General features: G+C 36.3%; 1 protein-coding gene across 1 annotated transcript in view; it reads left to right on the forward strand.

Annotated features, from left to right (window-relative positions):
* Positions 1–13,679, forward strand: part of LOC145666595 (uncharacterized) — a 33,072-nt gene extending 19,393 nt beyond the window's left edge. The window contains exon 2 of the mRNA XM_081733996.1: positions 11,374–13,679. Coding sequence (XP_081590122.1) covers positions 11,430–13,388 — 1,959 coding nt within the window. The 5' untranslated portion in view covers positions 11,374–11,429 and the 3' untranslated portion in view covers positions 13,389–13,679. The remainder of the gene's footprint in view (positions 1–11,373) is intronic.
* Positions 13,680–13,907: the final 228 nt, after the last annotated feature.

Here is a 13,907-nt window from a genome sequence, read left to right on the forward strand (position 1 = left end):
TAATGAAATACGTACTTTTTTCTTATTAACAGGGGATGCCGGGCATACAGGCGTTCCCTTACGCTACGCCGCTGATATATATATATTGTGTGTATCCTTGTAGATGGGTCATTTCCCACCCAGTACTACAAATATGAGATGTTTCGAAATTTAAGTACGTTACTTTTATAAAATTAGCTTTGGATAAATCTGTGATCTCATTCTAATGTTACAGACATAAGAAAAATTTTACAGGTAGTAACATACTAATATTACAAACATTGGAATTACAACAGATTTATCGGAGAGATTGAGGTAGTATCTACCTCATGTCGTACGAGTTACGAGGTAGGCTAGATTTACAACAACAATAATAATAATACTTCGTCGTAATTTTATAGAATATTTTTATTGGGAGGTAATCAGGGGACCACATAGAATAAAGGCGAAAATATAATCAGTTAAATTACTAGTTACATATTCACGTAGTAACGCCTGCCTGCATATATGTATTAAAACTCCTTATTGTTGTCTGCACAGTCGCACCAGTAATTGTTGCTATTGACTGTGTGTTGTGACAGCTAGGTAGGAAGGGGCTTCATTGTTGTTGCATACTCACGACAGTATAAACCCGTAAAAGGCCAGAGACGGGTTTTAGGACTTTTGATATTTTGACTTCAAAATTGATGTTATTCGATTCTACACATCTTATTTAACGTATGGTCAAAAAACAATTGCACAAAATTTGCAACACTGCAAACCCTGACAACAGTGTACCGTGGCACACGATATGAGCTATGCAGGAAGATTCGTGTATCTGTTGTGCATTAGCAAGTGCAGGAGAAGAATGATGCACAACGAAATGAGTTTGGCGTTAAATGAGGAACAGCGTCGTAAAATAATCGTGCAATATTGGAAAGACAATCCGAATGTTAAAAAGTCAGACCTTGTGAAACACTTTCAGAGTGTGGGATATTCAAGACGAACGGTGTATAATATTGTGTCGAAAGTAGAGAAGGGTATGAACGTGAAAAATATGGTCGGCAGTGAAGAGAAATCGACTTTAAGTGATCCCAATGTGTTAATACAACTTCGACGAGCTACTGCAGTAAGGTGGCAAAATCGTACCGAGAACTTAGTAGGAAATTTCACTGTGATAAAAATACAGTAAAGGATGCTTTACAGAAAATGGGAATGACCAGACGTAAACTGAAAACTATGCCGAAGGTTACGGAACAACAAATTGTGATTCAGAAACAACGTTTAAGAACTCTGGTCACCAAAACTTTCACTGCTAAAAATTATATCTCTGCATGATGGACGATGAGACCTATTTTACAGAAGACGGTCACGAGTGGCAGCCAAAATCGTACTACGATCTAGGAACTGGTGATATGCCTGATTCAGTGCGTTTTCCTCCGAAATCAAAATATCCACAAAAGATGTTGCTATGGCTTGCGATGAGTGAAAAGAGACTCTCTAAACCGCAGTTTTTCACCACCGGTCTTGCGCTAAACATTGAATGTTATGTGAAGTTCTGTCTGCCGAAAGTTTAAACAGTTTATCAACACGTATCATTGTAGGGACAGTCTGGTGTTTTGGCCAGATTTAGGCTGCCACTACGCTATAGCAAGTCTTGCAGCCATGGTATTCGCTACATACCCAAAGATCAAGATCCTTCTAATGTTCCTTAACTTCGGCCTATTAAGGGCTTTTGGGCAAATTTAAAGAGACAAGTGTATGCCAATAATTATCACCCAACATCGGTTGCAGGTCTTATCCAACGAATCCGTAAATGCTTGAATGAAATTGATACATCGTGTTTCGCGTCACCCATGCAAAACGTTCCCCGCAATTGTCGTAAGGCCAGTAGATATTACGTAAATGTGTTTGTAAATTAAAGTCCAGATGTCATTCTTGTTTAATATTCAGAGAACACAACCACATTGCGGATGTTCAGTGTGCCATACGGATTATAATTTTGTGCAAAGTTTTCTCCATACGTTAGTCTACACACCAAATTTCAATTTGTGCAATGTAAGAGATTCACAGTTATGGGGGGATCAAAATTTTCACAAAAATATACGTAGTTTTAGGATTTTTAATTTACTTCGAAATGATGTTATTCTATTATACATGTCTTAATTACTCTGCACGCCAAATTTGAATTTGCAACAAACTAAGGAGTCCAAAATTAAATGAGTCAAAGTTTTTCCAAAATATAGGAAGTTTTAGGAATTTTTATTTTCTGGCTTCGAATTGGCAGTTGTTCCATTGTATATGTCCTACTAAACATCATACTCTGTAATTTTCAACATACGTAAACTAAGGACCGAAATTTTTGTCAAATATGTAGGTAGTAGGTAAGTAGATCTTTTAGGTTTTTGAGTTCGGTTTTAATATTATTCGATTCTACTTATCTTAACACTCACATACTAATGCCCTTTTGTAACTACACAATCTCGAATGGGGGTCAATAACTCACCCCAAACTATATGCCAAATATATATAGTAAGTTTGGGTGAGTCCGGACAGTCGCTGAATTCGGTCATTCTAGGCTTACGATAATACTGTTCTTCTCATGTGTAATGTGGAGACTTGTTGTAACGCCTATTTGAAGCACCATACCTTCCTGCAGTTCAGTGCTGAGTAGGAAGTGCAAATTGTGTTTGTTATACGTAGTTTCGACGGTGGGAGAAAGAAGAAGAAACAGGAAAGTTCATGCACGTTTTCTGATCTGATGTAACTTTCTAGTGGAGTATGTTAAGGTTTTACACAGAAGTGGTTGTCAGCAAATGGTTAAGTAAGACATATATCGAAGCGGAAACCCTACTTTACTAGATGCATAATGGAAAGATTTTATTACTTTGCGCGCCCCTGCTCTACGCGTGCACAAGTTTACAGTGCTCAAAACGGGCGAATCCGGACGTTTATGGAAGGGTGAATCCGGACACGTTTATTACATTAAGGTGAATCCAGACAATGTAATTAATGAACTAAGAGGATTCAGAACACTCTCTCCTCTCTTGCTTTTGACGTTCATGAGTGTGGAATAGTACATGAAGTCTATTGTTTATATCTACCGTTTATTCACTTTTGCCATAAATGGACTCCGAGGAATCACCAGAAAAAGTTATAAAATTATCTTTGGCTCTACCAACACAACTAAATTACAAACTGTTAATCATAAGGTGCTCAGAAATTCTACACTACTGAATGGCTGCATCATCTGGTATATTCCCATTTGATTCCCAACAAGTTCTGGAATATGAATTTCTTTTGTCGAATGAACGTGACCTGCCAGCAACTGCAAACAATTCCTCTTCTGTGTCGTCAGGCTCATCTCAAAAGACGTCTCAATCGCCTTCAGAGTCTTCAGTTAAGCACTTCCTATATTTTCCTGCTGTTGTTTCTCGCAAAACCACATCCCAAAGGTCCGTCGTTGCTAAAAGATTAAGTATCACGAAACGCAGTTTTTTTTCAAACTGTCTCCTCAAACACAATCGAAGGTGTGGATGAAAAAACTGTAGATTTTATAGGAAGAATTATTATGCACCATCATCAACCAAATACGGCTCCTGGGTGTCCTGTACCGTGTGTAAGACCTGGCTTCATGAAAGATGTGTGGGAGATGATAAGGAACTGTATTTTAGCTGTGGACAATGTGTCAGAATTGTAACTAGTGCTTCACCAAACTGGCAGACGTCATTATCGCAAGAAAAATAAATGCTAGTCTCAGTGCACACATATTATACTTTTTACTAATACTCTAGTTCTTTCTACAAAAAATAATAGTACAATGTAATTCTAATGGAAACAAATGTGATTACTATATTAAATGATTAAACGATATAGTGGTAGTTACACTACTGTGCATTTAGCTTACAATTTCAACAGTAATTAGTATAGAAATTTCTATGTTAGTAATTTGTATGTATTTATGATGTATTAGTATTTATATTCAGTACTTATCATGTTAGAATGTTATTGTAGCAAGATAGTAAGCTAAAAATATACCTATCATGCATATATCCTCGTTCAGAGTTTAGTGTCCGGAATCGCCAACTACTGTCCCGATTCACCATTCCAAATTTGCAAGTCAAAGATTTTGACAACTTTCAGAAAATTATTTTTTATTTCTTGACATGCCATTCCAGGAAAATTAGTTCAATTGCAAATGCATACCAACATATCATTAAATAATATATCGAAGTATTGGATATTTTCGTTTAGCGGGGTAGCAGTAAAAGAAACATCAGAACTGTCCGGATTCACCGAAACTTACCCTACATAGATCAGAGCTTTTCTGTGGTTTGGTTTAGTACTATGTATAAGTATCAGAAGTATTATCGGACGGCTACATCCGTCCGTTTGTCTGTCCGTCCGTTCATACGTAAACAACAAAAATAATAACAAAACAACAACAAAAACAGTAATAGCTTTGAACAGGCGGTTTTCGGGATTTGATTCAGCATCCGAAGAATAGTTTTCATCTCCTCCGACCACTTCTATTTAAACCGGAAATGATAGATATTGACCACTTATGGTGTCATCAATAGTAGTCACAAATCTAAAACGGTAGTAGCTAACAACAAACGGTTTATGGAATCGATTTAGAGCCTGAAGTAAATATATCATCATTAACCTTATCTCTTTACTAAACATGAAGTAGTAGGCAAATACTACTAAAGGTTTCAATGTTGAAGTCCATAGAGCACACTGAGAAAAAAACTGTGGGTGGCGTACTTAAAAAGATAGGCTAAATGCGTAATTCCTGTAGTTTTTGGACTTAACATACAGGAGACGTATAACTGAAAATGCATGTTTTATAATACTTTCTGTATAAGTGTTCCATCTATACGTACTTTCCGTATGAATCAATATAGGCGGTCAGGATCTCACATACAAATGGATGTATATAACATATAGCTGACGATGTTAACATAAGTATATTCATGTGATATACGGAAAACTGTTAGATGTCAGACATCCTGCAACGGCATGATGTAACATCTAAGGGCAGTGCCTATGTAGCATACGGATAACGTATGCTCCGTACTGATTTCTATAGTAAGCAAGAGGATACCGTATATTTGTACAATATACAGCTGTCCGGAGAACGGATTTTTCTCTGTGCAGTAACGATATGGGACATCGAGAAGCTTTTTTTTTTTTTTTTTTTTTTTTTTTTTTTTTTTTTTTTTTTTTTAATCGACTTAGCATCCGAAGAAATGATTCCTTGTAGTCAGTTAAACCTCTACTTATTAAAGAAGACGAAAAAGCACCATTTCCGGTTTTGTATATAGATCACAATAAAAATGGTAGTAGATATCGACTTTCTATTTTAGTAAACCAATTTGACTTTCAAAAAACGTATAATCTCCATTTCTATCTTTCTAGTATTTATCTAAGTGGTAGATAAATACTACCTCCGGTTTCAATATTGAAATCCATAAAGCAATTACCGTAGAAAATATTCAGAAGCGTTTCTATTTTTTCTTTTGGATTCGATTCAGCGTCCCAATAGTAGACCCATTTTAGTCAGTTAATGCTCTATTCAAACCGAAAGTACTAAAAGTAAACTGTTTCATTTTATATCATTGATTGGCTGTTGTTTCGGGAGATCGCAATAACGACAGCTGGTTTTGGGAATCGATTCAGCTTCCAAAGGACAACATAATCACCCCTATCTCGCTACTGAAAAAGGAAGAAGTTGAAATTTACTATCACTTTCCGTTTCAATTTAAAAATCCTCAGAACATAAACGGTAATAAACAGCAAGAATTTTTTCCGGAAAGGAAGATAATTAACATGTGAGTTATTCTTCAGTGTCAAGAGCGTCTCAAGAATAAGTTTCATCTCAATTATCTTTTTTTCTACTGTATCAAAAGTCCCAAAACCCCTTATTTTTGCAACATTTAACCCCCATAATTGTGTATACCTTACTTTGCGCAAATTGAAATTTGGTGTGTAGACTAATGAAGACGTGAACAATCGAATAACATCAATTTTGAAGTCAAAAAGTCAGAAGTCTTAAAACCCTATATTTTTGGCATAACTTTGGACCCCTTCGTTTGCGCAAGTTGAAATTTAGTGTGTAGACAAAGTAGGACGTGTGGAATCGAGTAACATAAATTTTGAAGTCAAAAAGTCAAAAATCCTAAAACCCGTCTACCCACCGTGAAGATTAGATGCAGATAAATGTGTGACGAATGTGCAAGATGTATTCCCTTCAGCAGAGAATAACAATAGTTGAGGCGTTTCTGTTTACCAGTTCTTTTAAGGAGACGCAGGAAATTTTTGCAGACAAGTTTCCTGGTGTACATATTCCTGCAAAAGGCAATATTCAAGGTTTGGTGAAAAAGTAGCGAACAACAGAATCAGTTGCAAACGTCAAAAAGAATCAAACCCCGTTAGTTCGTACACCTTCTGTGGGAAATGATATCGAAGTGCAGATGCCAAGAGGCCCTCTGAAATCAAAATGTAAGTTATTACAAGAAGTGGGTGTTCCGCGCAGTAGGTGTCAATGTGTTTTACACAGTTTACAAATGAAGCCATACAAAATGACACGTGTCCAAGAACTTAAAGAGGGAAACAAGGCCAAACGTATTGATTACTCTACGTGACTTCTTCAAACAAGTTGCAAATGATCTGTTGGATCCGATGCTGTTTTTCATGAGTGATGAAGCATGGCTTTCTTTGTCAGGGCATGTAAACTTGCAGAACACCAGATATTGGTCCGTGGAAAATCCTCACATAATTCATCAACAGCCTCTCCATGATGAAAAGGTTGGAGTCTATTGTGCTATGTCCATCGGCAGAATTGCGAGTTCCATATTTTTTGAGTCAACAGTAAATACTGAGATGTATATTGGAATTTTTAAAGAATTTTACGAACAGCTGACTCCCTTGGAAGGCAATTATATCTTGTTTCAAGAAGATGAAACAATCTGTCACACTTTCCGTACGTCACTCTCACTAATTCAGAGAAATTCACAGAGGAAAAGACACTCAATAAAGGATTGTAGTTGCTTAGAGCATTAGAAAGCTTGAAGGACAATATCCATAGTGAAATTCGAAAAATTGACGTAGCAGAGTTGCATAGAGTGTACAACACCATGTTAAGGCATGCACTAAATGCATTGATGCCAGAGAAGAACATTTTCAGCACTTTGTGTAATTCTCTGTAATTTTCATGAATACAGATCTTCTCATTAATGACGTGTGTGTATTTTTTCTATACCATCGGAAAGCATTTATTTCTTTTTGCAAAGGTACTCATTCAATCTCACGAGTTTTTTTTTTCCTGAGCCACCCTGTATTTAGTCCACTATTAATAGGTGCGTAGAATTCTAAAAAAAGCTGGATTCTAAACTTTCAGACCACACCAGGAAGAAACTATTGGAAGTGCATTTAAATATTATAATCCAGCTCTAGTTATAGATAGTTTAAGACTGCAATTATACTTAAGACCCATTAAAGTTGAAATTAAAGCCAAAGTATATTTATTTTTGTCCGTTCACTGTAGCTTGGCGCTGTGTTTTGACACAAAACCTGGCCAGCGAATCTTAGCAGTCCTTCCCCTACTTTCCCCTTATAGCAGTTGTAACAGTGGAACTAACTCATCAATTTTAGCACTAGTAGGGTTTGGTATTTGCAAGTTGCGTAAATTTCGAAAGAGTTTACTTCTTCTCTAATCAGGACCGTAACTTGTGTGGGACAGGGGAGGGGCATCTTCCCCCCAGGGAGGTTCCCCGCCGTTCGAAGGGGCCCATTTGGAGACGAAATTTTCTTAATCCATATACAATACGTACATGAAATTATAAATGAAGCATTAAACAGTTTCACTACATTACATAAAGCAGCGCACAAAAGGTAAATAAAACAAAAGTGAGCCTTGTGCCCACTTCAGTAAGAAACGTCTATTATTAGGGGCCCTAGAAATAACATTTATTCGTATGACTTTGAGATTTGTCAATGTTGTCCCCTTAATTAATTTGTCATGTATGGAATGGGCCCAAGGGCGTAAGTAACGGCCCCGCAGACCTTGCCGTGAGGGAGGGCCGACAGGCTCCGGGGGGCATAAATAGTAAGAAAAAGTTAGAAAGAGAATGAGAATGACAACTTTTTCTAGGAGGCCCAAATACACATATTAATGCTTGCCCCCCAGAAAAAAAATATAAGTTACGGCGCTGTCTCTAATGTGAATTTATTGGTACACTTCTGCTAATAGTTAACTATATCAGGTTGGTCGCTTTAAACCGGTTGGGCCGTGGAGAGAAACAATATTACAGGAGGATAGTATTCATATTTTAAGAAGGTGGGGAAAGGAGAGCAAGGATGAGAAAGATGATAAGAAAGAAAGAAAGAGAATGAAAGAAACACTTCTACATTTACTTCATAATGAATTTAAACACACATAAACGAAAAAGGGGTGTCGGAACCCACCACCATAATATTTGTGGAAGTGTTGACAACATAATATTCTGAAGGAATATATTTTCCGCCAATTCTGGGGCCTCGGTGTTTGGCCCAATTCTGGCCTTGCAGCAGTGGCGGATCCAGGGGGCGATCATGGCGATTGCCCCCAGGAAAGGAACCTTTCTCATTTTATATATTGAAATAAAACCCAATCTCAGAGTTTGGAGCTCTTAAAAATAGCTCTAAGTAGCAGTATTAAAACCCACCGCCCTCAAGAAGTCCGTCCTGGATCCGCCCCTGCCTTACAGAAGCTACTATCTAGTCATTCACCTCGTGGGACTGAGGAAAACCTTAATAAGGAATACCGGCCAGAGCCGCGTTCATGCCCACGCTCGATATACCTATTTTAATGCCTTGAGTTGAGTTGAATTTAAGTTTAGCGTCCCTTTCAGCAGCGAGGCTATATGAGACGTGGACCTACTGATTAACGTGGAATCCGAACCACATGAACTCCCGCCGGGAATCGAACCCGGGTCTCCCGCGCCAAAGGCATTTTAATGCCTTTTTTCGTGTTGCACAGTGTCTGGTAAGGGCACCCAAACAGGGCAAATGTGTACCACTTTAAAATGTTTAAATGTTAAAATTCGCTTTATATTGTACTTTGAACACTTAATTCAATGTGTATTATATTCTTCTTACAGCAGCATGGTTTATTTCCTAATACTTTAAGTCTATGGTTGTTTGTATTTATAATTATTGCATCATACTAATCCTTCTCAAAGCTCGTTCAATTAGTATTAAATTCTACACTTAGCAGTTTGCAACATTGCAAACTTTCAACAACAGGCAATATGTGGGGAGAATATTTCCACCTATACTCGCATCGAAATTCCCAGCCCTTGTTTACAATCAGTACAATATGTTTCTGTCGCCTTATCATGAAAACAACGCTGTCCAGCGAACCTAACGATCTTCGCTACCTCTGTTTATTGTTTACAACACAAACTGCCATCTTCCAATATTGCCAGGCGTACAAGGTTTTCGCACACTTTCGAACAAGAACACTTGTACAAAATTGAGTGTGCATTATATGTAAGATTGTATTACATAATAACTAACTCAATTTTTCATAACGTTAATATCTCAGTCAACTCAAAAGCAGCAATTTATGTAGTAATAGCACTTGGTCCATGACTGTGCAGAAGTAGGTACATTCGGTTCGGAGATTCATGTGCCTGGCAACCATGAATTAACCATGTAGGGGTGAGAAGCAAGGTTTTGACGCTCGCACTACAATTGTTGTTTGTAAACAATCTTCCATCCTAGAGTGAACAGACAATAATAGGATTTTGTTGTGTATTACGAATCTAATGTTTTTGTGCAGACGATAAGATTGCAAATTAATTTCATTGTTTACAAATGACGTGAGATATACGCAGTGTTGTCAAAGATTAAGTTAAATTTATTGCATGTGCATAAGTTTTAAGAGAAAAAAGGCTACTGGGCACTGCTGTAAACTTTTTCACTCCAATTATTTATTTAAAAAAAAAAAAAAAAACATGTTGTGCTGCAGTTATTAATGAAACAGTTTCTTGTGAAATACGAACAAAATTCTAAGGCATTTTCGGAAAACTTCACCGACAGAAAACGCATTCAGAAGTAAACAATTCCTTGTAGATTTTTTCCATAAGAAATAACTTATGCAATATGCCAGAGTTATTAATAAAATATGTATTTATAAAATAATAATAAAATCACATGAGCGATATTTTACGACATTGTCAAAGAAAACTCACCCCCAAGAGTATACTATTCCTTGTGGGAGGATTTATGCAACATTATAAACATAATAATGAATTATAACCAAAATCACCAGTATCGTTTTGGATAAAGTTGTCTGAACAGTAACTCATCGCCAAGAGAAAACTACCTTTTGTGATTTTCTGTTTACGCGAGGAATAATTTACACAATATTATAGAGTTATTAGTTAAATATTTATTTATGACATATGAACAGAATATCATGACTCGTTATTGAGAAAATCGTCCAGAAAACTCACCTCCATGAAAACACTGCTCCTCGTACTTTCTTCTGCACAAATGAGTTAGCCATGCCATATCTCAATTCGTAGCTTTTGACACTTTAGATCGCGGTCGAAAATGACAGGAATCCATCAAGTAGCTCTTGAGATTTTTGGTCTTCCGAATGGACCGGCAGACAAGGTAAATATATGAACGAATGAAGGAGTTTTAGTAGACAAAAGTCCTTAAAATTATCCAGCAGGAGCACCCAAAGTCTACATGACAAGTATCGAGTGACAGTTATATTTTATTTCTATTTTAAAATAAGGTTTTCCAATACACTTATCATTTTGTGTTCAATTGTTTAACCAGTGGCGTACGCAAAAGGAGTCACTGCCTTTTATATAGCATTCTATTCCTATAAGATTTATGGGGAAATACAAATTTACTAGGTATATTAGGATATGAATAAAACATCGCTTGTGTTCTGAAGCAATATGAACTTGAAAAATGAAATGAAATCTTTGAGTTTTACGTCCCACGGTTATGCCGGTTAGGCTAAAGGAGACGGTAATGATGAGTAATGAATGAAAATGGTGAAATGAAGAAAGTGGGAGGAAACGGGAGTACCCCGAGGAAACCCACGCACACGGTGTTTGTAATATGAACTTGAGTTCTAAGAGCCAATCTTAATGACATTCTGTATACACCACTCTGTTTAAGAGTTCTATTTTTTCTTGTAATCGTAATGAATATTTTCCTATTGCTGTTTGTTTTAATAACATCAGGATATCAATTGTTAAACACTACGAAATCTTCTGTGTAACGACATCTTCTTTCCTAATAAGTTTCAAGACTGGCTTCCTTTCTTAGTTAATACTTATATGTTACTGTGTCAACGTTTATTGCAAAATATTAAAATTCACTCAAAAATACCTTTTCTTTTTATAGGGTAACATTGAAATGTTTTTGGCAATATTCCAATCACCGTAAGAAATAAGGTAAATATGTTTCTCAACAATAATAATGGTGATCAGAGACACAAGTATTCAACAAAAATAAAATCATCTTATACGGGGATGAAATCTGTTTTTAATCACACTGATTACCTTAACAGAAACAGTGATGCTAGCATCAGTAATAGTAATAATAGTTTTGATAACACTGATCAGGCTACCAGACGCAAACAAGAAGTTAGACAGCCAACAGACACTGGAAGTAACTGTTTACTGAAAATAATGGAAGATGAACCTAACACCAACCGAGTATCAAAGGAACCGACCTCATCAACAGATAAGGATGAAAAAGTAAGCACTTCTTCACCATCACCACCAACACAAGATGGCGACGAAAAAATTTCAAAACGACTTCTTCAAATACTATCTAAGGATCATTTTTTACCGAAGGAAAATAAAAGAATGCACACACATCTTTCACATGGAATAGGATTTGCTTTATTCAAATCGAGAAGTGCATCTAATACAGAAGACGAACAAAAGTCCTTTAAAGAACAATCAATTAAGAGATACATGGATCAGATGGCAAATAGAGAAAAATACTTAAACGCCAAGCGACTTCGAGAAATGTCACTAGAAGAGGAAACAGTAAAAGATTCTTCAATGGAAAATAAGTCACCAAATAAACGTACATTAAGTAATTCAGAAGAATATAAATTGCCAAATAAACGAATGTCAACTAATCCATTTGGAGACAAATCACCTAGGAAACGAATGTCAACAGGTTCCTTTGAGGATAAATTACCAATTAAACGAGTGTTAACTAATCTAGTAGAAGATAAATCGCCAAATAACAAACGAACATCAATAAATTTCTCTGAAAGTAAATCACCAAGTAAGCAAATGTTAACGAATTCATCTGAAGACAAACAACCAAACAAACGAATGCTAACAAGTTCATTTGAAAATAAAATACCAAATAAGCGAATGTTAACAAAGAGACAAAGCCAAGAAAATAAATTAGATATTGTAAAGAATACTTCTCAAATCCTAAATAAAAGCACGATGTCGCTCCATCGCACTAAACCAATGGCAATGAAGCAAACAACAGATTTTGATTTGAAGAAAGTTGAGAGCAAACAAACAGTAGACAAAAATATAAATAAAAATGAAAAGAATTCTCGAATCCGGTCTGAGATAGATTTACAGAATGCTTCAGATGATCATACAATAAAGGTGAGGCCCTCAGCAGCACATAAAGGAAAAATTAAACTCTCAGAAGCTGTAGAATATTTACATTCGTCTTTGGAAAGACATAACAACAATGAGAGTGCTACAAAAATTACAACGCTTTGGCGTTCTGAAGACTTCAAAAATGAATCCTCTACTGGACTAGAAACTGATTTAATGCCCATCTCACCAAGGAAACGGGCACAACCGGATATAGGTGAAGACCATGTGAAGTCTGAAAGAAACTTCCAGACACATTTGAAGGCGTTAAAACCCTCGACCAAAGCTTCCTTAAAACTGGAAAAACTCTACAAAAGTGAATTCTGTAAAAATTCTCTACCTCCAATCTCAAATCAAGAAAGAACGAAAATACACATTTTGCACCACGCGGACTTCAAAAGTGAAGATTCTATAGGGAGTAATGATCAACTATTCTCTTGGAGAAGAAAGGAAGAGAGTTCCTCTCAAATAACATCCCCAATGCAAAATAGGTTAGGGAATGCTGAAAATCTCTCTCTGCCTCTAATATCACGCCCAAAGAGGAAAACATTGTCGTTTCCTTTGAAGACCAAGATTTTTGAACTTCAACATTCAGAGAAAGAACAACAAACAAAACCCAAGTATGATTTTCTGCCTTTGTTGAAAACATCGAAAATACTTTCGAAGCTGTCATTAGAAGACGACCATGAGGCGTGTACTGGTTGCTTGACCCTCCCAACAATCTCACACAGTGAAAAGAATTTGAGTGGTCTCCAAAGAAGGAAAATATCCCATGACTAGTTCCCTTCAATCAGCGTTAACCAATGCAGATTATGTGTCGTGTGCCTATAAACTCTACCGAATATGTTTGAGATTATGCATTATAAAATTAGAGAAAAAAATTTAGTATTCAACGTAAATTTGTTCTAAATTCCCATGTAAATGGTTATAGTAGAGAATTAACATTTTTTACAGTCTTTTTATACCCAAGTAGATAGGACAACTGTTTTGTACGTAAATTTCACAAATACTATTGTGTATTGGATAATGTAAAAAAAAAATCCTCTTGAATACAGTACATATCACGTTTAAGTTCATTTTATTGATGTCTTTTGTTTTAAAATCCTGGTGTAAGTATCTACCGTGCATTTTCTATGTTATTCCTTAATATATTTTTTAGTTACCCCTTTCCATCTTATATTACATTGCACACTTTCCTGACCCGGGAGTCACAGGTTCGATTCCCTAGAGAAAATCACATGGTTCGGATTCCATGTTATGCTGTTAATCCACGTCTCAATGTAGTTTCGTTACTAAACA

Source organism: Thermobia domestica, chromosome 12 (genome assembly GCF_964235325.1).
Source record: "Thermobia domestica chromosome 12, izTheDome1.hap1.1, whole genome shotgun sequence".
Classification (NCBI taxonomy): Eukaryota; Metazoa; Arthropoda; class Insecta; order Zygentoma; family Lepismatidae; genus Thermobia; species Thermobia domestica.